Raw genomic sequence first — 27,610 nt, forward strand, 5'->3', positions numbered from 1 at the left:
TTATAGTTCAAATTTTCTTTTATGTAATTTTAATTATAGAAATTGGGAGTTTGATCTATAACGGTGTTTGTTTGAAAATGTATTTTTGAAACAATGTTTTTTTTTTAAAAGAAAATTAAAGAAAATTAAAAATAATTTCTATCTATAACATTTTACTCTTAATTATTCTATATATTTGTATATTAATTTTTTAATTATTTTTCAAAATATGAGTAAGAGTAATAAAAAAAATTAAAATGTATTAAAAATCAAAAACTATTTGAGAACAATTGTTGTCAGGCATACTTGTACATATTTTTTATTTTAAAAAATTAAAAAAATAAAAATAGTTTTCAGACATACCTTAACTTTTGTTTTTTCCACTTTTCTTCTCATTATTTGTCTGGTACCATTTATGAAGTATAAAAGGATGCTGAGAAAGTTGGGAAGGTGATGGTGATACCTCAGTTTTTGTCCTCGTCAAATTCCACCACCCAGTGGTTGTTTAAAATTATGGGCTTATCCAAATGGGGTTTAAAAATATTTTTAAAATATGATAATTAAAAAATTATTTTTAAATTTAAGGAGTCAAATAAATAAATTATTATTAAGTCTTATTATAACTATTCTAATCAAATCATGTAAATATTATCTAATCTAAACTCAAAGGTTGTTAATGACTTTAAAACACACTTGTGATAAGCTATGATATAAAGTAATCTCTTTATTATATAATTTTTTTTTTCTAAAACTTTATAAATATCCCAATTTTGAAATAAATATCTCAGATACTATAGATCTTAAATTATATTTTATGATTAATTTCATTCGTCACGTATTGATTTACAAAAACTTTTTCACATAAAACATGAAAATTTTTAAAATATAAAAATTAATATATTTACATTCTTTAAAAATAATTAATTTTCAAGAAAAAAAAAACACTTGTGGAACCGCGCTATTAAATGCTCTTTTTTTTCATTTTAGAAAATTACAGAAAAAGAAAGGCAAAAAGATTCTTGTTTGATTGAGATTGAAAATACATAATTAAATAAATAAATAAATAAAAATGAAAGTGCATGGAGCCTGCAACTTGAACCGGTTGGTGAAGGTTACCATCAACGCAAACTTAAGCTTAACTTTGAATCAAGAAACCTTACACCTGAAAATCAACCTAATTTGATCTTTAATTTATATTTACTGTCATTTATTTTTTTCATATTAGTCAGATTACAAGGGCCTAGAAGTAGGTTGAATAAAATCCACACTTTAATTTTTTATATTTATATTAAAATTTTAATGTAAAATAAAACTTTCGGATTACTTTCTAAAATCCCCCAAAATCCCGATTTATTATTTTATTGACTAATTTTCTCACCTTAAATCATGAATAATGAAACTACAATTATAAGAACCATTTTTTTTCACAACATAAGAATCTTAACCCTCATTTCTCACGGAGAAGTTTTATCAAACACCAACTCAATCAGTAGCGCTAAAGTAATGTTGAATACTAGTTTGAATAATATACCAAAAAATTCTCATGCAATAACAATTACCTAAAATAATCCTTAGGAGTTGTACATATAAAATTGGAAAAAAATAAATTATCAACAAAAAGCAAAGTTTTCACAAGATCAAAGAATAGTGGAATGCAGAGAAGAATGAAAAGAAAATTACAAAAATAAGTATAAATAAATAAATAAATAAATAGAAGTCAAACCAAGAGGCAGCACAAGCTTGGGGTAGAAACGGCTAGGAAGGCAGGACATTGACATCCAGATAAGCTGAAATGAAAACAAAAATATTTACAAAAACAAAAGGGCTTGGAATTTGGATGTTGTCATTGCCAATAAATTTATGGCATACAGCATCAGGAGGAGGATTCCCTAGTTTATGCTTTGCTCTGCTGCATCTGCTAGGTCTTTTTCTTGCCATAACATCATCAAAGGGATGAAATGTAGATGAAACTTCTGAAGTTCTGTAGCAGTAATGAAGGCTAACTACCAGAAGCAGCAAACCCACCCATAAGAAAGGGACTCCATAGATTAACAAGGAGATAGGCTGACAATCTATATATAAATTTATATTAGAGCATTACATTAAATATGGGAATGTAACGTTTGAATAGAGCCCTAGCCCTCTTCTCTAGGGCACAAAATTCTGCTTCTATAGAGAATATACAGCTTGGAAAGGGTGAAAAGGCTTCAAAAATTATATATAGATATTGCTCAGGTAAAAATGTGCCTCCACTATTGGAGAATTATCAAAATTCTTCCAGGGTAAATCCAACAGCCCCACTTAATGGCATCTGTCAGGATCCAGTTTCCTCTTAACCTTCCAAGAAAAAAACGAGCCTTGTGTGCAAACAATCATGTTAAAGAGAACTCACAACTAGCTCAATAGTAAGTCAGGACGACAGACATATCTAACCTTCATCCCCAGAGAGTCACTGTACAAGCGTGAAATTCCCAATATGTACATGCACGAGGAGTTGGATTACACCTCACTGTATGGCAACCATCTTGACTGATAGCTCCTTGCCCTCCGAGGGTCAATTATTTCCAGAGCACCGTGGACGCACTTGTGATAGGAAAAATCTTCTTCTGTGCCATCCGTTCTTACCAGTGAAAAGCATCGAGTATTGTGATATTTAGAATGATAGCGAACCTGTAGACAGAAGAGCTGAAAAAGATCATGGAACTGTAGCAGGACAATTTTTCATTGAGAATCATTTTATTGGATCAATGGAGAACATTTATGCTGGTAATTAATTAGTGAGCTCCACAATGAATATGCTATCAAACAACCCAATAATGCTCTTATCTGTGTGTCAATGGAAGAAATTTCCTAAAGGAGTTGGCTTCTTAAAGCTAGGAAAAAAAAATTGAGCTTCAAGAAAAAGAAAAAGAAAAAGGAAGCTTCATTATATTAGTCATACCCAGCCATTGATAATCTACTAAGGGGATACCCAATTCTCATTCTGTTACATGCCGGCAATCATCATCATTGTCATATGATGCCACATAGTAACTTGTGATTAATTATTAAGTAGTCCAAGCTTAAGAGCCCCCTTCTCTGCTAACATAAAAAGGTTGCAGTTTCCTGTTTCTTAGGCATGCTTCCTGTGACATTTTGGGATGAAGTAGAAAGAAGGCTAACAAGGCCCCACATGATTCAATTAAGCCAAGCATGATTTCCAATGCAAAAAAGAAGACACACACACACACACACAACCAAAAAAAAAGGCAAAACAAAAACCAAACAAAAATGATCTCCTGAGATAGTTCAGTTCCTATCCACTGTCAAATGATGTTTTTTTAACATATTTATTTATTTTTATCAGAAACAAAAAAATTCTTTCAATAAGAATTTGAAACAAATATGAAGGATGTTCTCATCCTTCACAGATATAAAAACTTTGATCAAAAGAATATATCAATACAATATCTCCCATATATACATACATAACCCCCCAACCCCAAAACCATACAAAGGAAATGTAGTTCCACTTAGTTTAGCGAACAACACATCTTCAAAAAAAGGGAGAATCTTTGCTCCAAGATTTGCTCTCTTAACCCTTTAATTTCACACCAAATTCCAATTGAGCTAAATAATAGCAAGAGGGGTACCCTTGAAAGCTGAAGTTGTCGAAGCCCAAAAAGTGGAATAAAAACAGATTAAGAGGAAATAATAGCAAGAGAGGTATCCTTGCATTTCCTTCTCATCATACTATCCAAATCAATGTTAGTCATGTAGTTTACTAAAGAGTTTTGCCTCTACTTGTTCCCCCCAAACCTCTAGAGGAAATAGTCATCATGACAAAAATGCTTTTAAGAGGGATCCAATCTAGCTTGGCTAGGCTGAATAATCTATGCCAAAGCCCCTAAGTTGTCAGATCGTATAAAATGAAACATCCATCAATTTGCTGCTTCGGAAACTGAGGAAATATCTAATTCCAATCCTGGGTAGGATTCATCATCCACTAAACATACCACATACTACATAAAGCAACCGTCAGAACTAAGAGCTTTGTGAGTTCTTCCCAACTTTAGCATGTCATTGGTATTGACCACTATCCACACAAAAGCCTTGACCTTTGATGGGGCTTTAAATTGTAAAATGAGTTTTGCTAGAAAGGAAGGAACAAGAGTTGACAAAATTGGATAAGGGATAAAGGAACGATTTCATAGTGGTCAAACAATTGCAGAAAAACATGAAAAAGAGAGGGCATGAGTCTTTTTAGGTCCTTTATCTCCACATCAATGAGGTTATGACAAAAGTTAGGGTTCCATGAAAAAAGAAAGGAGCAAAAAATAGATGAAATTAGGCATTTCTAATTGTCATAACTCTTAAAAGATTTGTAAATTGAGAGTAGAGAGGTTGATTACCCCACCATAGGTCTTCCTAAAACAAACCCTTGCCTCATTACCCCATCGCAAACCAAGTATGACATGAGAAATCCTAGAAAACCCATGCAATGGCCTTTTAGGGGCATCGATATTACCACCTAACTACAATGTTAGCATCTTAACCACTGGGATGACTCCCATAAACCCTCTAAGTATAATCTTAATCATACATTGAAGGAATTATATGTTGTATAATTCTAAAGATAGGAAACAATTTGAATCTACTCATCTCCAACCATAGTTGTCCAAACATATTTGAAAAATAAGTGAACTTTGGATCTTCTAGTTTACTTCTCTTTAAAGCCTTTAAGAGATGAAAATACACAAACACAAAGTATTTTTTTAACGTATGTTAGGCAAAGCTAAGAACCCTTGGTATTTATAAGCACTTTATCACTTTCTTCCAAGAAAGTGGTTAAATAGTGGAGAACAAGATATCAACAACTAATTGGATTTTTTAAGCTCCACTATCTAATATTATTATGTTATTTGGTACTTACAACTAAACCCATCATAACAATTTTCCAAAATAAAACATTAAATATAAGCTAAAGACAATTGGTTTCTATTATAAAATTTTGGACAAAATATAAATAAAAAAGTGTAAAGAATAATAAGTAAAAAAATAAAGTTAAATTAAATCTTAATTTTTTTCATTCATCATCGAATTAGATGTCCAAATAATTTAGAAGTTTTTAGAAAGTAAATTTTAAAATATTAAATGATCAACCATTGAAATATTTTTTAAAAAGTATGTAAAATTGTTAAATTAAATCCTAAGATGTAACAATGTTATATTAAATGTTAAGTATTCTATTCATCAAATTACATGTTGAAAATAATTTAGAAGTTTTTAGAAAATAAATCTTAAAATATTTATTAATCAATTGTGGAAACATTTTTTGAAAGTTTTTATTACTATTTTCAAATATTATATATATATATATATATTAAATACATAATCCATTATTATGTTAATATTGGACTTATACCCAAAGGTGGAGAATGATATTAATTCGTTACATTAATTTATATGTGAGTTTTCTCACTTATTTAGTAAATCAATGGCGCCTCCCATTTTCATTTTTCTAACTTCTCTCCACATACATATAATTTGTTTTTTTACTTTTTTATTTTTATTTTTTATAACTGAGGAACTTTTCATGGCCAAGCATTTAGGACTCTCAATGGGGACCCAAACCTCAGGGTGCTAAGTGAACCCGAAATAACCAACATCGAATAAATCAAGGTATCATTAGTGACAAGATTCGAACCTTACCTTTTTTCTATATTAATTAAAAAAAAATCAAATGGTTAATATTGGAATTAAGAAGGTTAATGTCTTGCTTATTGAAAAATAACATTGCCATGACTAGGACTACTGTGCATACTGCATTAAATTTCATAATGGACAATAAATGACAAGTTCTTGTCATAGGAGTGGAACCAAGAGATTAGAAACTTGATTATTTCAACTCTCTTAAACTTAGAAAAATAATTATATTGAGAAAACTTAATTGCTTTTTGTCATAGTAAACTCAATATTACCTTATGCCAAAGAGAATTGCTCTCCCTATGATACCACCAAAGCCATTTTCCTAGGAAACTTCCATTTCTCAAAGAAACTTACCATATTTCTAGACCCCCTTCCAACTTGGGTTTGCACTCCTATACCCAAAATGAGATGGTCTCTCTTCCACTCCCCAACCCTTAACCAGAGAAAATCCTATTACATATTCTCAATTTTTGTCGGCACTATTAATAAAATCCTTTACAAAGGAAGTAACTAGGAATGTGAGACATACAAGATTGAATTAGAGTAACAAACTTTTCCCATTCATCAAGTCTCTAAGAAATTCTATCTATCATTGGATCTCAAAAGACTCAAGCCTTCAAATCCCCCCCAATAAGAAACCCAAATATGTTAAGGGCCACTTAGAAAATTTACATTTGAGCATCGAAGCCAATCTAGCAATTTGATTCTGACTCATGTTGTTATGACCTGAAATGTGCTCAAATACCAAAAATATAATCTTAAGGTTTTGCAAATCCTTCATAGCTACTCTTGGGAAAAAAAAATGGTATTATTTGCAACCTACAAGAGGATCACCTTAGTTTTACTACTTGCTACTAGGAAACTTTTCAAGAGACCACTCTCCTTCACCCTCAACTCATCCTACTTAAGACATTAGCTACTAAGGTGAAAAAGGAAAAGAAAAGAAGGAGGATCTCCTTGCCTAAAACCTCTAGTTGCTTTAATACATCCTTTGGCACTACCTTTCACTAAGACTGCAAAATTTGTTGAGGACAAACAACTTCTCATCCACAGCCTCCATCAAGAGATAAAACCCTTCCTTTCTATAGCTTGATCTAGGAAGTTCCACTCCATATATAGGACTTTTCAAAATTGATCTTAAACACTACTCCCTCCCCCCCCCCCCACTGATCATCTATTCTCCTCCACCATTTCAATGACTATCAATACTACATCAAAGATTTGTCTCCCCTTAATAAAGGCTCCTTGAGACAAAATGAATGGTTTTATTCAATACAACCTGAAGAAAATATTCTTCTTTTTTTTCTGTGTCAAAACTGAATACAAAGTGACCTATATATATACAAGTGGGATTCCTAATCTAAGCCATATAATATGCACAATCACTATCTCTAAGGAAACAATAACTAATTAGGAGAGATTCTCTCATCCATAAATAGAAAGTATCCTAACACAAGGAGAGATTCTCTCATCCATAAAATAGAAAGTATCCTAACACAATCCTTCTAATCTTGGCACTTAATTACAAATCATAATCTCATATTTCCACACTCCCCCTCAAGTTGGGTGGTAGATGTCTAGCATTCCCAACTTGCTTTTCATGTTTTCGTAGGTGGCCTTTGGAAGTGCTTTGTCAGAATGTCTGCTGTTTGACGACTTGAAGGAATATACATAAGTCTGATTGTTCCCCTTCAAGTTTCTCCTTGATGAAGTGACGGTCTATCTCCACGTGCTTGGTTCTGTCGTGTTGAACTGGATTCTTTGCAATACTTATGGTAGCCTTGTTATCACACAAAACTGTCATAGTGGAGTTTGATATAATTCCAAGTTCCTTGAGTATTCTTTGGAGCCACATTCCTTCACATATCCCATGAGCCATTGCCCTGAATTCTGCCTCTGCACTGCTTCTCGCCACTACGGACTGCTTCTTGCTTCTCCAAGTCACCAAGTTTCCCCACACATAGGAACAATACCCAGTAGTTGACCTCCGATCTGTCAAGGATCCTGCCCAATCAGCATCTGTGAATACCTCAACTTCCCTACTTGAGGTTTTCTTGAAGTAGAGTCCTCTACCCGGGCTCTTTTTAAGGTACTGTAAAATTCTGTATACGGCTTTCATGTGTCTTTCAATGGGATTGTTCATGTAGCGGCTTACCATGCTCACAGCGAAACCAATATCGGGCCTTGTGTGAGTTAAGTAGATCAACTTTCCTACTAACCTCTGGTACCTGTCTTTGTCAGTTGGATGACTGTCATTATCTTTATCAATCTTACCAATAGGATCCATAGGCGTGTCCACTGGCTTACAACCTAGCATTCCAGTCTCCTGAAGTAGATCAAGGACATACTTCCTTTGCGTGACCACAATTCCCTCCTTAGTTCTGCCAATTTCCATGCCAAGAAAGTATCTGAGTTGTCCAAGATCTTTGATTTCAAATTCTCTTGCTAGCAGCTTCTTGAGATTCCCTATCCCTTCTTCATCGTCTCCGGTAATTATAATATCATCAACATAGACAATGAACAAAGTCATTTCACCTTCCTTAGAGTGCTTCATAAACAGTGTGTGATCTGCTTGACATTGGATGAACTCATGTTTTTTCACAACTCTAGTCAGTCGATCAAACCAGGCCCTAGGTGACTGTTTTAGACCGTATAGGGACTTTCTCAGTTTACACACTTTTCCTGAATTTTCTGGAGTTTCCATACTAGGTGGAATCTTCATGTAGACTTCCTTTTCTAGTTCTCCGTTGAGAAATGCATTTTTGACATCAAGTTGGTGCAGATTCCAGTCCAAATTTACTGCAACTGACAATAACACTCTGACGGAGTTGAGCTTTGCTACTGGTGCAAATGTCTCTTCATAATCAATGCCATAGGATTGAGTAAATCCTTTAGCTACTAGTCGAGCCTTGAACCTGTTTATACTTCCATCTGGATTGTGCTTCACGGTAAATATCCACTTGCATCCAACAGGCCTCTTACCCTCTGGTAATTCTGAGATTTCCCATGTCCCATTTTTCTCCAATGCTTGTATTTCTTCCTGAACAGCAGTCTTCCATTCAGGTTGTTGAAGTGCTTCTTGGATGTTGGATGGGATACGATCATCTTCAAGAGAAGTGATGAACGCTTGAAAATTCTGTGAAAGCTTTCCATAGGACACATGATTACTGATTGGATGCTGAGTGCAGGATCTTACACCTTTCCTTAAAGCAATGGGTTGATCAAGATCATCAAGGTCATTATTGGAATTTAGATCATAAATTGTGTTACCTGGTTGTGAGTTTGGGTTGCTTGGATCCTGGTCCAATTCTTGGTTCTGCTCAGGTGAAGTGCTGTCCTCGGGCTCCTTTTGAGGAGGTTTCTCAGGCTTTTCCTTTAAATTTTTTCTAGAATAAACTATTACCTCTTTACTGCCTTGTGTAGTTGACTCAGGTATGACAGAAGGGACATCCAAGGAATTGTTTTCGGGGACAGAAAGAGTAGTATCTGTTTGAGGAGGCAGTGATGAACTCAAAGGAGAAGTAGTGCTGATTTCGGTTTCCCAGAATTGGAATTCATCTGTGGACCAGTTCTCCCCCTGAATTGCAATTTTGGGGTAGAAGGGTTGATTTTCGAAGAAAGTGACATCCATGGAAATGTAGAATTTCTTGGTTGTTGGAGAGTAGCACTTGTATCCTTTTTGGTTTGGTGAGTACCCGAGAAAGATGCATTTAGTGGCTGTCGGATCAAGTTTACTACGTAGGGACTTATGGATGTGAACGAAAGCAGTACAACCAAAGACTTTGATTGGGATAGACGAGATTATTCGAGCGGATGGATATGCAGCGAGGAGGATTTGACACGGGGTTTTAAATTGAAGAATCCTAGAAGGCATTCGGTTGATCAAGTAGGTTGCTGTGAGTACAGCTTCACCCCATAATTGTTTAGGCACGTTTGAAGCTATCATGAGGGATCGTGCAACCTCCATCAAATGTCTATTTTTCCTTTCTGCAACTCCATTTTGCTGTGGAGTATCAATGCACGAGCTTTGATGTACGATGCCATTCTCCAGAAGATATGACCCAAGAGTGTTGTGATAGTATTCTCGAGCATTATCTGTCCGAAGGACTTGAATTTTTGCCTGAAACTGCGTCTGAACCATGTTGTTGAAGTTTTCAAATATTTCCCTCACTTCTGATTTCTTCTTCATAAGGAATACCCAAGTCACTCGAGTGTGGTCATCAACAAAGGTGACAAACCATCTAGAACCTGTAATGTTGTTGATTCTAGAGGCCCCCCAAACATCACTGTGAATCAAGGAAAAATGATGAGATGGTTTGTATGGTTGAATGGAATAGGAGTTGCGAGTATGTTTGGACAATTGACATATTTCGCATTGAAAATTTTTGGAATTTTTATTGAATAATGATGGATATAGTTTTTCAAGATAGGAAAAATTTGGGTGACCTAATCGGTAGTGCCATAACATAACAACACTATCCGTCTTGGTACTAGGGTTGGAAACTACACAAGCAGTCTTCATTGGTAGCCTTCGAATTTCCTCAGCTCTCAGAAGGTAAAGTCCAGCACGCACCTCAGCATTGCCAATCCTCTTCCCAGAGTTCAAGGCCTGAAATTCACACATGTGAGGAAGGAATTTAGTAACACAATTAAGATCCTGTGTTAGTCTACTTATAGACAATAGGTTGCAATCCAATTTCGGAACATAGAGCACGGAGTGAAGAATGATATCCTTGGAAATAATAACTGAACCTGTGCCGAATACCCTAGAAAGGGTTCCATCGGCAATTCGAACAGAGGAATTGTTATGGCAAGGAGTATATTCATGAAAAACCATGAGATTCCCAGTCATGTGATCTGAAGCTCCTGAGTCCACTATCCATGTAGTGTGATTTTCCTGTCTAACATTTAGGGCATGGGAAAAAATACCTTTCTGGGCTACAGATGCGGTACCAATAGTTGTTCCAGTTGATTGAAGAGTCTGTTGGAACATTTTCTGTAGTGCCTCCAATTGCTCTTTGCTAAACGGTCCAGGATTTGAGCTAGTGCCAGATGTGTCTTCTTCGGCTGTAGCGGTGTAACCCCGGCCTTCTCTGTTTTGCTGTGGCCGAGAAGGTTTCCAATCAGCAGGTTTACCGTGTAGATGCCAGCAAGTCTCTTTCGTGTGTCCAGGTTTTCTACAATGGTCGCACCATGGACGATTCTTCTTCGTTTGGTGGTTGTTGTTGTTGGATTGGGTTCCTCGTGCAACTAGGGCTGAGTTCTCAAGATTTTTGGAGGAATTTTGGGTTCCCAACATCACTTTTTGTCTGCTTTCCTCTCTGCGAATTTCAGAAAAAACTTCCCTAACACTAGGTAATGGCTTAATACTTAGAACTCTTCCACGTACCTCATCTAAATTCTTATTAAGGCCAAGTAAAAATTTGTAGATGCGTTCTTTTTCAATGACCTTCTTGTATAGGAGTCCATCTTCGGGACACTTCCAAACCAATTCTTCATAAATATCGAGTTGTTGCCAATACCGTGTAAGGATATTAAAATATTCGGTAACAGTTGAATCTCCTTGTCGAAGATCCTGGAGAATACTCTTGATTTCGAAAATCGCCGAGGTATTATCGATGTTGGAGTAGGTCTCTCTAGCTGCATCCCATATCTCCTTTGCTGTGCCATAATACATGAAGTTTTCTCCTATGTCATTGGTCATAGAGTTAATTAACCAAGACATCACCATACTATTTTCCAACTTCCAGGTTCGGTATCCTGGATCATCTTCCTTCGGCTGAACAATGGCTTCCGTAAGGTATTCTTCCTTACCTTTCCCGCAGATGAAGATCCGAACAGATTGAGCCCATTGAATAAAATTCTGCCCATTGAGTTTATGACCTGTTATGGGAAGAATGATGCCGTCTGTGGTGCTGGCACTGCCGGAGTGAACTACTTCAGGTCTGGACGTCACCTCCGAGTTTGATCCTTCCGTTCTGCTCTCCATGGAAAAAGATGATGATGATTTTTTTTTTTTTTTTTATACGTGGTTCAGATCTGAATGCTCTGATACCATGAAGAAAATATTCTTCTTTTTTTTCTGTGTCAAAACTGAATACAAAGTGACCTATATATATACAAGTGGGATTCCTAATCTAAGCCATATAATATGCACAATCACTATCTCTAAGGAAACAATAACTAATTAGGAGAGATTCTCTCATCCATAAAATAGAAAGTATCCTAACACAAGGAGAGATTCTCTCATCCATAAAATAGAAAGTATCCTAACACAATCCTTCTAATCTTGGCACTTAATTACAAATCATAATCTCATATTTCCACACAACCTAATAAGACTTTGGCTATAATCTTGTACAGACTTGTAATCATGGTCATTAGAAACTTAACTTACAGTACAAGATACAATGCAATGATACTATATATTTTTTATAAAAATCGATATGCATCACAATCCGTATTTTATCTTAAAATGTATCTTACGATACATATATGATACGCAACATGATGTGTGATATAAGGATACATACATTTTCAACAATTTTTGATAACTTTGTAAAAGAAATCAAATTCAAAATTTTTTTAAATAATATATTATATTAATTGTTTAAAGTGTACAAAAAAGTTAAAAATTGATCATAAAAAGGAGAACAAAAAAACATAACCCTATATGAAAAGTTACATTCTTATCATCAAAGATCATATTAAAAGTCAAGTAAATTTATTTTTTACAATGAATATTGGAGTATTTTCATTTAAATAGTTTGGATGTTGACATTGAAAATGAAAGTGATTAGTGAACAAGAACTTTACTTAATATATTAGTTTTTTTTTTTTTTTTTAATTTCTTTTTCAATGGGGAAGGAATGATGATGAACATGAAAAGTTGCAACTTCGACAATGACATATATATCAACACCACATATAAAAGCATATGCCTAGTTAGAATATGAAACTAAAAAACATATCTAAAATCTAAGAAGTTCATTTTTATAGATTTTGTGATGAATCTATACATTAATGTCATATTTGTTAAATTAAACATTTCAAAACTCTAATATTAAATGTTTTCATATGATATGATGTAGAACGCTTTAAATTTTATCATCTTTCATAAAATTGGTTATATATTATTCTATACTTCATACTACTAATAAAAATACACATATAGAGATATTTTTTCTATTTATTTTTCAATAGATAAAAAAACTTAGAATACACGATACACAAAAATAAAAAAAAATGCACGATACATTTTATTAGTTAACAATTGTGCTTGTAACCATGCTGATCAATCTAAAGTCTGAAATTCTGTTTGTCTAACTCCTCTTCGACGCTAGAGCTATAAAGATAGCGTTAGTAATTTGGTTTATTATACTGCTATTGTGAAACTCCGAGAACACTTTAGTGAATCTACTTTAACCACATCCTAACACTCATAAAACATAGTTGTGGTGAAACCATCATGCTCTATTGTCTTCTCCTCATTTAGCTGAAAGGCAACTTTGTCCCTCCAAACCCCACCCTTCGCGCACACACACACACACACACAATTTCGGAAAAGTTAAACCAAAAAGATCCATTAGCTCCACTAAACATCCTTTCTTAGAGTATAGTCATTCAGTTCATACACTAAGATAAGCCATAAGTCCCCTTCTTCTAAAATTAGGTTGATTATAATTGAGAAAGAACTTAAAACCAACTTTGAAAATCCATCATTTCCCAAATTATTAAAACCCCCCTCCCAAAGTCCCACAAGCTGGAAGGTTCGCCCATTCCTCATTCTTAATTGTTGACACACTACCCAGAAATCTCCTGTTTTGTTTCTTGAAACATCACAATATTTGTGGCTTCTTGCAAAGAAAATCCTTGATCACCCTTTTTTACTTTCTAGATCCCAAACCTTGAATATTCCCAGCTTATGATCCTTATACTAACACTTAGATGCCCACCAACCAAATATACTGCTGCTACTAAGCACCGGTACCTGAACTTGTGGCTACTGCCCATTGGAGGATCAATCTCACTATATTTGACAAGTTTGACATTCATGGCCACCAAAACATATTGAACTCTCTGATCCGAAAACATATTAAACTCCTGTCACTTTGCAAAGGGCGAGGCCTTCTATATGCAGACTATCTAAAGAAGAAGAACCTAAGTCTAATATCTGATCACCAACCAAGGATAGAGCCTCCATTGGAACCATGGAATGAGAATTAGTAAGAGTACTATGCTTTTAACACTTGGTTTAAAAGAGTGGTAGGATACTCTAGACCAACCAGTTTAAGATTACCAACATTAAATTCAGGCACTCCATCGGGATCTTTGCTTGCAACATTCAATGTTTGATGAGCCAATATAAGATTTTTAGGAGGGTCCAACAGTGGTTGTGCATAGGTGGAAATTATTGAAGGGATTCTGGGACCAGAGGCAAAGAAGTCACAAGAAAAGAACATTGAATTGTCGAATGGAAATTACCTCCCTCCACACATTTTTTAGCAAATCACCAACCTCATCTGAATTCTGGTCTTTTTCTAAGACCTTTGAACCAAAAGGACTAACCTGGACTGGACAACCATAGGGATAACAACCTCCTTTGCCCTCAATTGCCTTATTGTCTCTATACCTCTTTTATGGACTCAGCTCTACGATCTCCAAACCATCATAGGGTCCCTCAGAGCCTTTTGAGGTAATCATTGCTTCTGGTTAGACTGACCTCCTATCGTCCATCTCACTTGTTTTTCCATTCTTCTCCTGAGACACAATTTCAAGATGGGAACTACCTTTGCACTTTGCTGCATCACACACCAAAGAAAGCCCTTCCTTTCTTATGTTGTGACCATGTGGGGCTTTGACTGGCTTCAGGTCTTCGGTAAGGTGAGGCCAACTCCTACCACACAACCACTAGTTACTGTTGAAACAAGGTGGGAGAAAGCAATTTTGATGCAAGAAACTCCTCTGAGAAATATAACATCTATCGAGTACCCTGAGAATAAATGATTGGATCTTAGGCCTTTGAGGAGGTAGGATTAGGATGGTGAGGGCCTCCCTATAAAACCTTATGTTCTCAACCCTTCCATTGATTTGGGCCCTCCCCTGGACCATGGGCTTCTTCCTTTTCTTTTCAAATACCTTATCATCTCTACATTTTGTGGCAACAACCATTTCCATGATTTGAACTTCCACTAGACTACGCTTTTTCAATTAAAGGAGAATTAGGCCTTGCTTTCAACTGATAATGTTTCCTCAATTGAGTGGGCTTTCAAAACAGATGGGCTATCCTTTTCATCTAAGCTTCTCTTACCTCATAATGGGCCTTTTTTTTAATACTACCTCAATCACATTCTCTTGGGTTCATAACACTTGACCTTCCTGAACTTGTAATGGCCCACCTTCCTTTCTTCATGTTGCCTTATAATCCTGCTCCACATTTAAGGCTCCATTTGTCCTTGTGTTTAAATTTGAAAAGAAAGGAAAAAGAAAACAATTGTTTCCAATATTCTCCCTAGGGCTTTCATGTGTCCCCAAAACTTAGTGTTGCCTTGAGACAAAGCCACATCCCACTAAGTGCAACACATGTATGAACCGAGACAGCTCAGCCCTCCCATGGCCTTCTTCTTCTTCCCCTCCAATGATTGACATTAAAATCGAAACTGTGAAAATCCATGCTTCATCATTCACCTCTAATAGCTCTAGTAATACCACATTTGGATTTAACTATACTTTCTTTTTGATCATTTGATATATTGACAAGCTTTAGAGAATGACAATCAATCTCTGTAATGCTTCTCCACTGCTTCATTAGGTAGCGTAAATAATTATACGCCACAAAATGGAACGGAAGGCCTTTTGGCACCACCATTTTTTCTCTTGGTGACCATCACCTTAACGTTATATTATGGCCTCCCTTCATTGATACCCTTCCTTGCTCTAGAAGCCAACATGCCTTTATGGAATCTATAAAGAACAACACTTTTGATGATCAGAAATAGAGTTACAGACACCATACCCCTCACACCCAACATTCATGCAATAGCTCTTCCATCTTCTACCTAATCCCACACTTCATATCACATTTGCAAATCACAGCTCTAGCCCGCTTCCCCACTAGAACATTAAATCCATTTCTAAGGCCCTCCTCTTCAACAACACTTGCAAAGCAATGCTTCACGTTGCAAAGGCCACAACCCGCGGGCTTCTCAGTTATCATTGCCTCTATTTGTCTAATCAAGGAAGCACTAGAAGGGATTTCTGCCATTGAAAAGATCTCCTTCCTTAATATTTCCCATCCTTTGCCTTTAGCACCCTCAGGAATCACCATACTATGGTTCTTCGATTAGCAGCAAATTCTGACAAGCTTGATTAACCTTCCTCTACCATTAATACATACCTCCAGAAGATATGTCCTTGATTTTCCTTTCAACTTCCAAATGAAACCCAAAGACCTCTCCAAATCCAATGCCTTCTTCAACTGCTACAACAGCCAACCAATCTCTTCTCTTTACAAAGCCAAAGAAAAGACAATGCATCAACCTCTTTCAGACACTGAAATCCAGTTCCCCCCTTGGATGCCTTCAAACTTAACCTTAAAAATCCTTTTTTTTTTCCACCTTGAAGATCTTCATTGAAACCTCCATAGATCAGGGCATTTTTCTTCAGCTCAAGTAATCTTTCCGTCACATGATGCATTTTGTGGACAAAGCTTGGGAAGTAGTTAACAATTAAGTTTAATTCAACAAGGACTAACAAACCTAATATAGGGGCTATAAATTTGTATTATTGGGGGCTGTTTGAATCAAAGTGATTGAGTGTGTGTATAAATTAATATTCTTGCTTAGTTTAGTTTCGTTTCATTTAATTGTTTAAAATTCGGTTACTTGTTTTATTAGAACTTTCCAAGTTTGGGTAAAAGGTGGCATTTCATAAATCTTAATACTTAATAACTTAAGATAACTTTATACTTAAGTTGTTGGCTTGAAACTTATGAAAGTATTTTTTTTTAAACTATTAAATTGACATTTGCCCTCATATTAAGTAATAAATCTATTTGTCAAATATTCATATGGGCAATAAGGCAAAAGATAGTTAAGATTTTGTTTTTGTGGAAAGGACCTCTCATCCTTCTCTTGTTTTCTTCTCTTTCTTTTGTATCTCTTCTTTCTCTTGTATCTTTTCTTCTATTAATATAATTTTCTTTGTTTCTGATCAAAAAAAAAAAAAAAGATAGTTAAGATTTAAAAAGAACTATTTATTTTGATTTATTACTTTTAGTTTTTTTAATATTAAGTTATTTTACCAAATATACTTAGTGCATTTGATATTGACCCCAAAAAAGAAACATTAGGTACAGCTAGTCCATGAACGGCTAACTATCACACTGTAAAAATTGATTCATCAATCACCCTCTTAGTGGCAATAAAAGCTCATGGAAAGCCCTTGTTTTATGTAAGTAAAGCCTGAGAATTTTCTTATTTGTTTTGTCTTTCAAATTTAGCACCTTGTTTGGAGATACGAAGTCCTCATTTGATAAAAGTTTCTTATTTAAGAGTGTTTTTTTTTTTTTTTACTTCTTGTTTTTTGCATTTCGAGTGTGTTTTAAATTTTTTAACAAAGTTAAAAGGGATCTAGGGGGGACGTGCTTTACAAGGCTAAGCTTGAGATGATAAGGGGATTGTCTAGGTGGAGTGTCTTTACATTAGAAACCTCTTATGGGTGAGTAGTCATGGAGAGTTTTGTATTGGTTAAATAATGACAAAATTTAACAACCAAATTTAAAGTAAAAAGAAGCCTAAGAAATTTGAGGAAGTTTATCTTTTTAGTTCTAGTGGTTCCAACTTTTTAACTTTATTAGACTTCCTATTCTATTCTACATAGGGATTTTAAGAAAACTATTTTTTTTTTTACCCTAGAGAAACACAACAAAAGATAATTATCATTTATCATTACTCCACCATTGTTCCTAAATTCTCAAAATCTTTGAAAAACAAATCTTGAAAGTCCTTACAGTGGAAATGGATTAAGGTAATCAAGTCAAGTAAAGCTCTATATTTCCTTTCATATTTAGTGGATTTGATATATGGTCAACTAGATCCATGGTTTTAACAACTTTTTTTTATAGGAAACGACAAAGGGATATATTGATAGAAAAAAGAAGTACAAGAGAAGGATGAGGAATCCTCCCACTAAAGAAAAACTAAACTACAAGAATACAAAAACAAGAAAATACTAAGAAAAAACATACAATCTCTCTAGATTGGACCAACCCATTGGAATTACACACTGCTAGCCAATCAAGTTGTAACACATTAAGGTTTTAACAACTTTGAAGCTGCATAGAAAGACTTAACCCTCCTACAACAGCTTATCATCTCTCCCTAGAAGCCCTAGCCCTTTAGGAAGTCTCCTTTAGAGATGAAGAACACTATCCAACTCCCAAACATGAAAATCCCTTAAGAAGCAAGGTTTTTAATGCCATTCTCCACCCTAGACTTCCTAAACATCAACAACCCAAGCCTCCTCATAAGTTTGAATACAATAAAGAGTGGAGAAAGAAATACACAAAGGCAAGTCACCAAACCATACATCTTTACTAGAGGAAATCAAGTTCAATCTTTTCAAGCCTCAAGCACACCAACTTAGGGATGCCAAGCAAGGCTATGGACATCTTAGCCTTATTGGAAGATGCTATAGGGTTTAATATCTTAGTTGATGCTAATATCATTATTGAAGGAATATTAATGATGGTTATCTAAAGAGCCCATGAGGCCCTAGTTCAAGTGGTAAGGGGTTGGAGAGGGCTTTTTGTGTTGTATTTTTCTTTCTTTCTCTATTTTTTTAAAATTTTTGTTATTAAACGTTTTTTGGTGATGTATTTCATTTTCTATTGTTGTCATTTTTATTTTTCCTTTAAAGGATCTGTTATTCTCCTGTTTCTTATAAAAATTTCACTTCCTATTCAGAAATTGCTGAAACATTCTTCTTCCTTTTCCACTTTATTGTTGATGTATCCATAGCTATACAAACAACCATGCCTCCCCCAACCCTAATATTATTCCAACCCTAATGCCAAATCAGTGATTACTGCTTCCAGTAAGATTTTCTTGTCAAATCTAGTCATTGAAGATGGCTTAAACCATAACCACTATTCTGTTCATAAATCATAATTCCACCTTCCCCTAAATAAATCCTAACACAAAGCCCTAGGCAGGCAGCTACCTTAAGGCAATTTTGGTTTATGTTAAATTTGAAAGAAAAAGCTAGGGAAAGACAATAAAGAGGAAAAGTAGAAGGAAAGAAAAAGTAAAGGAAAATAAGAAATAGATTTAAAGTTAACAAATCATTTTTATACATTACTTCAAACTCATTTAACTTATTTTTCCTCTATTATGTAAAGATTAAATAATTTAAAAATGCATAAATTTCTAACTAATTTTAATTCTATTTTTTTTCCTTATTTTCCATGGTGAAACCAAATAAGAAAAAATCATTTTTCTTGGTAACTTTTTTCTTTCCTTAGTAGTTTCTGGAAACTAAACATAGCATAAAGGTTGTTATGCATCACCCCTCCATGAGAACCAAAAAATTGGAAACCACTTCCATCAGGAATTAAAGAAATTTTGTACTAAAATGAACAATAATGGGATATAATATTTGAACTGCCAACGCGAGCCAGCATCCAGTTTAAGAGAGTCACTTACATTGTCCAGCACAACCCTGTCTTTTGTAATGCAATAGCCAACTAAGATGAACATGAGTTCAAAGTTTTTCATGTTTTTTTTTTTAATAAAAATACTATTTTCGATAGCCAAAGAAGAAATTAATGAATGAGCAGCTAAATTTTTTTTTGCTAAAAACGCTTTCCTTGCAAATTAAAATAAAAAGACAAACACGTCTCCTTTCAAACAAAAGTCAGCAGTAAATCAATTTTTTTTCCCTATGTTTGTTACCTTTATGTTCTGAGCTCCAGGACCAATCTTCTCATCTCTTCGAGGGTGAAAATAAAGAGCCATCATCAAGGTAGTCTTGTCAATTTCACTTAACTGATGATTAATAGGATACCTACATTCAAAATAGCAATAGTTTCAGAAGGAACTCACAATTATAGTCTTAAGATAATTAGGGCTTAAATCAATAACACCAAGGCATTCAACACAAATATTAAGTATGCCATTGAATGTGCCAGATGACATGCATACAAGCTTGTAAGAGGATTATGTCTAAAGCAAACTCCATTAAACCTCTACATAGTACAAACAAGGTAATAAACTTTTTTACAGTTCACATACACACAAAAGCATCTGCAGGAACATCAATTTTTGGAACAAAATTAACACAATTAATGTGCAGCAAAGACATTATCAACATCTTTTCTCATAGTGGAAAAAATATCTATACAAAAAGTTGAGAAATAAATACCACTAACTTGCTAAAAGCAATTATGTAAAACAACAGAAAAACAAAGGAAATGGTTGAATAACAAAAGATAACAGAATATGAAGTCATCTCAAATCCAAAAGATAGTTAAACTAAGGGAGGAAAAGAGTGGAGAACATTTTCGATCAAAGTGTTGGAAAGTATCTCAAATTCCTAATTGGTATATATTCCTTTTTGTAAAAAACGTTGTACTAAACATTTCCTATGATAATATGACATTGTAATATTATATTTCCTTATAGAATAAGAAAATTTATTAAGAATATATCTACAAAAATTCTAGTTTCCAAAGAGAAAAAGTTAAGAGATGGAGATGAATTTGTGAAGACTATATGTGGTATATAAAGATGTGAGGAAAAGTGGAAGACAACCTAAGAAGCGAGGACTCATATGTTAGGGTGTAGATACAAGGAAGAGCTTAATTTTTTTTTTTGATAAATAAGCAAAAGAATTGTATTACGAAGAGGTGCTAAAATAGCGACCAAAAGAAGTACATTATAGAGACACTCACCCCCTTACAGCTGAACCCAAAAACAAGGAAACAAAAACCTTCTCCCTCACCACGAACCCACCCAATCTATAAAATCTATTAAGGTCGAAGAACCATCTTTTATCCACAATTTGGTATCCGACCATAGTAAATACACAAAAGAAGCTTTCAACCTTTGGATGGACAACACACTATCTTCAAAGGCAATTTTATTCCTTGCCTTTCAAATGGCCCAAAACAAATATAACGGTCCCACTTGCCACACCACCTTCCTCTTTTTACCCACAAAAGAACCCCTCCACCCTAAGAGGGTTTCCTTTACCAAAAAGGGAAACACCCAAGACACTCCAAACAGAGAAACGAGCAACATCCACACTTCCCTTGTTTTTTCACAATGGAGAAGGAGGTGATCAATCGACCCTCAAACATTTGGCAGAGAAAGCATCTATTAGACAAAGCACAACCCCTCTTTTGCAAACAGTTCAAAGTTAGAACTTTTCCCCACAAAGCCTCCCAAGCAAAGAAACTTAATTTAGGCTGCACACAAGAGTTCCATATAATCTTCGAGGTACATTTAGGGTCTAACTCATTGCCTTTATTTGACTTTATAGATTGGTTGGGTTGTAAGTAAAGCGAGGGTGTTGTTTTTTGTGTATCCCTGCTTTTTTTTGGTCTTGTATGCATCGTGTATACTTTAGGCACTTTTAATACAATTGCTTTACCTATTAAAAAAATAAAAATTATGGCATGCAACAAAACCATAGTGCATGAAAAGAGTCGTGACTCACAAGGAAAGCATGACACACAAGAAAGTCATTGTGTTAGAGTAAGGATTTGGTTCAAACAAGTTTCCAAGTACTACTCATCAAGTGATTTCTTTGATAGTAGTACATCAAAGAAGTCATGCACTAAAAGTGTGTATCATAGAGAAAATATTGACTTGATGAAATTTGATCCAAGGTAGAAATGGTTGGAACGTCTCTAATTCCTAATTGATATACACTCCTTATTGAAAACAATATTATATAAAATATTTCCTATGTTATATTTCCTTTTAATATTATATTTCTTTATAAAATAAGAGAGCTATAAAGAATATCTCTATAAATATTTCTTTTGTAGATTTGTCACTTTATGCATTTTGTATACATCTCATCTACTCTAATGTACAGTTTTCCTTTACGTATATATACATATTTCAATGCTTATCAAAAAATATCTCCAGAAATATTCTACGTTATGAAGGGAAAATGTTATTCGATGGAGATAAGTTTGTTAAGATTATATATGACAAATAGAGATGTGAAGAAGAGTGAGAAACATCCCATGGAGCTAGGGTTTGTGATTTAGAGTGTAGATATAAGGAGCGGGAAAACATAGGATGTTTTGGAGCTCAATAATTGTATTATTTTTTCTATCCTCTATAATATTCTCCCTCATTCGTAGATGTAGGCATAGTTGGTCAAACCACATTATGCCTACACAACACAAAGCACCTTTTTTGGCAAGGAAGATTGTGTTTGAGCTAAGCCATCTTGGGAACCAAGATAAATAGCAATGCATTGCTGTTGAAAGAGAGATAAAATTTCCTAGACTCAACAAGTGTATCTCCATGGATTACTAGAAATTTTGGGTCTGTTTGTTGACAAATTTAAGAACCATCTTCTGTTTTTGAAAACAGAAAGAATGAAAATGACATTAAATAAAAAATAAAAAATAAATAAATAATCATGTTTTTTAGTGCATTTGCAAGGATGGTTTTAAGAAACATGTCCTGAAAACAATGGGTTGGTTTTAGGAAATGTCAAAATATTGTTTTGGCATTTTCTAAAGATACAAGCATTTAGTAACTGAACAAGGTCAGAAACGACAATCTTGTGATTTTAAAAAATCCAATCTCTGAACCTCCCTAGGCAGAAGATAAAGGGTAGCATTTCTTCTCTGTTTGAATAAAAATATCTACAGGCCCAAAGGTCATAATCACTGGTCTCCTGCTATGTTCAGATTCTGCCAACAATACTGAGGTTAATCATTCTTTCAAATTGACTGCAAGCTGGGAAAGCAACACCACATGCACACTTCAAGAGATAGACCAAGAAACACTTTCAGTTCCAGAAAACATAAGAAATAGGGGCATTTGAAATTCCTAGGATGCTGGCAGTGACACCCACAAAGGACATTACTCAGCTCACCTCCGAACCTATTATAGTGCATGTTGCTTTGGATTCTATTGCCTAATCAATTTTCTGCCCTAATGATGAAACATATTTTATATTTTGCATCATTATACTCCCTTGTATGAGGAAAAGGCAAAACAATTTGCATCATTACATGGATCATTACACAGAAGAACATGCAATTCTGGTTCTGATGTCTGATTATTAGGACAGGCTTGATACCCTTGTTGGCAAAATGGTAATCAACATGGATGTGTTCTCACTCCTTCGCATTTAGAGCATGTTTGAAACATTGGAATAGGGGATGAGGATTGGAAATCCAGTCCCATTTCCCATCCATTACCATGTTTAATTTACTTATTAGAAAAGGGACAATGAATAAAAAAATTAATTCCCATGGAAACCAAAACTCACACATATAATGATTCGAATTCCTCTCTCCCATGTGGTATTGTGATTCACCTTTATCCCCATTCCTATTCCCACTTACCAAATGTACCCTTGAAGTGTTACTTTTGAATAAGTTCAACACATCTCATTCAAGATAATTCCTAATGGGAATTTCAAGGACATTAATCTTCAAAATTTATGAAAATCAAGTACAAGAAGACACTCCTGATTAAAAATTTAAGAGTAAACCTATAAAAAGGCTCCTTCTTCATGCCATGACATGAGGTGTTGTGCTTTAGAAAGTCAACGGGTGGAAACAAGATATATGTAGATGATCCCACATAGAAATGAAAAGGCTTGGACAAGAATGTAAATTTCATAAAATGGAAATGATCAAGTGTCAGTCAAAACCACATGCAAAAATTACGTTACTCCTCACAAGATATTTAACCTTAAAAATCCAACTTCAGTAATAGCATATAGCAAAATGGATAAAATAGAAAGAGAAGAAAATTTCACTGGAGTAACTTACTTCTGTAATATAAACTTCAACCTACGAGACAGCTTCTGAATATCATTTAACGATAAGAAACTTCTTAAGACTGATTTTGATATTTTTTCCAAACTCTTGCATCCTTTTGAGGCAGAATCACCATTTGCATATACAAGCTGAGCCCCACATTTAGTGGTTGTCTGGTAGCAAGTGATAGGTACCTTGACCTTTAGATTCTGCTCATGACAACTAGTTTGGCTACCTAACAGCTTATATATATCTTCAGGTCTAGCAAGCTCATGCCCCTGATCAATGATGATGTGATAGAAAGGATTTGAGGATTACGTCATTGAAAGTCAATAAATCATTGCACCACAATTAAACCTTGAAAAAAAGGTAACAAAAGAAACCCAAAAAACAAATAATATAATAATAATAACGAAGAAGAAAGAGAAGATGAAAAAAATCAGTTACTGCTAATATTCAAACAACATAAAAATCTAATGCAAAAATTAATGTATCCAACTATCTTATTTTGTATAACATCAAAGACTACCCAACTTGGGAACTGCTATGACAGAAGAACTGGACTTAACTGATACCAGATACTAGAAGAAGCATGGGATCATCTAGGTATCAAAACAATCATTCTAAAAGAAATGTTGCAGAAGGTAAGAGCAACTTAATATTAATACAAGGAATCCAGTTAGTCACGGTTAAAATTATTATTTCAACTTAGTATGAAATTTTCATGGAATTTAGTTTGATTTGGATGAGGATTTAAAGTGATGCTAAATTCAAAGTATAAGATTGAATTGATGATGGAAAAACTATTGACATAATATGCTGGATCAGTATCTACTAGCAACTTCATCGTTTCTTTTAACCCTCTAAAAAAAAAATCACTTCTTAAGACTTGTTTGGGAGTGATTCTCATAAAAAGTGCTTTTAGCTTGTAATGATTCTATTCATAGCACTTCTATTAGAAACATTTTCATGGAGAATCAATTAAAATTTTTTCAAACGCTTAATTTTTGTAAGACGAGTGTTTTTAAGCATTAAGAAGTGCTTTTAACCATCCAAGAATGACTTCTGATGTTCTTTGTTCAATTTTCTTGTTAAACATTCGTAAAACTTGGTAGGTCAATCAACTTGTCCCCATCAATGAGCCATTTCATTAACAAAAATACTTTACTGCTACCTTTGCAGAATATAAAATATCGAAGTGTCCACCACTTCCTACAGAAGGAATCTTGCCCCATGCTAATGCATCTAGACTCCCATGGAGATTATCAGCAACTGCTCGCTTACCAGCTTTGATGAAGCAAGAACCAGGACTCTGCAACAATTTCCAAAAAGTGGATGTAAGTATTATGGTCACAAACAACCTAACTCGATATGAAAACTCATGAAAAGAAAAAAATAAAATAAAATAAAATGCAAATGATATATCATGAAGACATGAAAATAAAAGGTATTAATGAACAAGTAATAGGAGAAGAAAATGTGTTTTCTCTCTTCCTTTTTTTTTATTAATTTGAAAATAATAAATTGAAGTCGCAAACTTTATATACTGCACCCCTATAATGACTCTAATACTCAAATAACCTTTAACATTCCCTATCAAGCTGAAGCACAGAAATTTCAATGCCTAGCCTTGAACATAAAGAGACAAATGGATTTTTAGCCTTAGTAAATATCTTTACAAGCTGCTCTTGTGATCTAATAAGTAACCACATCTTTCTCATCCCTAATTTTTACCCTTGAGGCCCAGTTCAAGTGGTAAAGAATTAGGGAGGGTTTGCGGGAGGTTTCAAATCCAAGTCCCAATGGGGACAAAATTACCTATCAAAAAATAAATAAATCTCTTATCCATACTTCTTGAATGAACTACTTCTTAGTTTCAACACAAACTTTGCTTCATCTCACTTCTCCTGGTTACCAAATTCTCTTACAAAATTGCAATAGCCACTAGAAGATCATCTATCAAATAGAGATCCAACTCAATTAGAATCTAAATAAATGTCAAGGCCGGTTTGCCTTTATCTGAAGCACCTTGTCTAGTTTGCCCATTTACTTTATGTCCTTGTGCATCCCAAGGCCAATTAGATTGAGATTGGAGGATATCCAAAGGGACTTTCTTTGGAGTGGTGGGGCTCTTCAATGAAAATCACATCTAGTGCAATGGGATACTGTTTGCCTCAACAAAAGGAAAGGGTGTTTGGGCGTGAAGCGTTTCTCCACACTTAATAAGGCTTTTTTGAGCAAATGGAATTGACGCATTGCTATTGAAAAGGCAGCCCTCGGGAATTGTGTTATCAATGGGAAGTATGGGGAAGAAAAAGTGGGGTGGTGTTCTAAGGAGATGAGAGAAGAGTTTGGTGTTAGTTTTTGGAAATCCATAAGGAAGGAGTGGAGCCTTATGAGTAGTAGGATCTCCTTCTTGATGGGTAATGGGCGGAGGGTTAAGTTCTGGAAGGATAAGTAGTGTGGGAAAGCTTCTTTGGGTAGCTCTTTCCCATCCTCATTTGTCTTAACAATTTCTAAGGAAGCATGGTTGAAAGATGTTTGGGATTCTTCTGTTCAAGGGGAGCGGGGTCAGAGCCCTTATTTCTCTAAACTCCTCAATGATTGGGGGGTGGGAAGTGCAGAGAGGTTTCTATCACACTTGCATGGGTTGAGGGTGTATAGGGATGATGAAGATAGGGTGCTTTGGACAGAGACAAAGGACGACAAGTTGACAATGAAGTCACTATATACTACTTTGGAGCTAAGGACATTGATTTTTTTTCCATGGAGCACCATATGGAAGGTGTGGGTGCAACCTAAAGTCAGTTTCTTTGCTTGGGAGGCGACTTGGGGAAAAGTATTAACTTTGGATCTAGTTCAAAAAAGAGGAAGGTCTTTGGTGAATAGATGTTTTTTGTGTCATATCGAGGAAGAATCCATAGACCATCTCTTTGTCCATTGTGTAAAACAAGGGTCTTGTGGGAGTTGCCTTTTGCCCTTTTCAAGGTGTCTTGGGTGCTACCCTCGTCAGTTAGAAAAACACTCTTAGGTTGGCATAGTTCTTTTGTGGGCAACAAACGTAGGAAGCTTTGGAGAGCAGACTCCTTATGCTTATTTTGGACAATTTGGAAGATAAAAAATAGAACCGCCTTCAATGAGCTTTCAATCCAAAGTCTAAAAAGTTCTTTTATTTGTCTTCTTTGGTTGGAAGCGAAGTTGTTTATAAATGATATTCCTTCAACTCTTTTCAGTTTTTTCAATTGATTGGGTTCTTGTTGAGGACGGTATGGCTTTAGTCATTCTTATTTTGTAGCTTTGGCCTTTGGTGATGTTGTTGGTGGATGATGTAAACATTTTGTCTATACTATGGGTCGCTATTTTGGTAGCCCTTATTAATATATTTATTTTCTTATCCATAAATTAAAAAAAATGACAATGTAAAGTTTAGTGCCCTTGTTGTACAAAATACTCATTCTAACTGTTCCTATCAAATATTTGAGAATATGACAAACTGCATCCCAATGTATTTGTTTAGGAATCTCCATATATTGACCAACAACATTAGTCATAGTCAAATATATGAGTTTTACAACAAAACTTCAATACCTTCTTGTATGAGCAAAATCTACCTATCTACTTCCTCTAACCACACATTAGGATCCATAGGCATATTTTTATGATTAGATCGCAGCACACCAATCTCAATTACTAATTGTGCATATGTCTTCTCAAAGACAAAATCACTCCTTTCTTGCAACGACCAACCTTAATCCCCAAGAAATGTCTATGAAACCCAAGGTATGTAGTTTGAAAAAGTACTTTTTAACTTTGTTTTCACCTCTTCAATTCCACACAAATCACTGTCAAACATGTGTATTTTTAGCATAAACAATTAATAAGACCATATCAAACCGTGTATTCTTCACAAAGACTGAGTGTTCTGAA

At 34.7% G+C, this 27,610-nt stretch overlaps 1 protein-coding gene and 1 long non-coding RNA gene across 4 annotated transcripts in view; one reads left to right on the forward strand and one right to left on the reverse strand.

Moving 5' to 3' along the window:
• Nucleotides 1-1,939: 1,939 nt before the first annotated feature.
• The window catches only part of LOC117927664 (DNA-directed RNA polymerase IV subunit 1), a 45,277-nt gene continuing 19,606 nt past the window's right edge, over nt 1,940-27,610 (reverse strand). For all 3 annotated transcript variants that reach the window (XM_034847314.1, XM_034847308.1, XM_034847322.1), the window contains 4 exons: nt 24,858-24,995; nt 23,696-23,961; nt 19,620-19,731; nt 1,940-2,649 (listed from right to left, as the gene is read on the reverse strand). In XM_034847314.1, coding sequence (XP_034703205.1) covers nt 2,479-2,649; nt 19,620-19,731; nt 23,696-23,961; nt 24,858-24,995 — 687 coding nt within the window. In that variant the 3' untranslated portion in view covers nt 1,940-2,478. The remainder of the gene's footprint in view (nt 2,650-19,619; nt 19,732-23,695; nt 23,962-24,857; nt 24,996-27,610) is intronic.
• LOC117927677 lies at nt 8,476-9,748 on the forward strand. The gene is made up of 2 exons (XR_004653393.1): nt 8,476-8,991; nt 9,091-9,748. It is a non-coding gene; the product is annotated as an uncharacterized LOC117927677 (long non-coding RNA).

This window comes from Vitis riparia, chromosome 2, assembly GCF_004353265.1.
Source record: "Vitis riparia cultivar Riparia Gloire de Montpellier isolate 1030 chromosome 2, EGFV_Vit.rip_1.0, whole genome shotgun sequence".
Classification (NCBI taxonomy): Eukaryota; Viridiplantae; Streptophyta; class Magnoliopsida; order Vitales; family Vitaceae; genus Vitis; species Vitis riparia.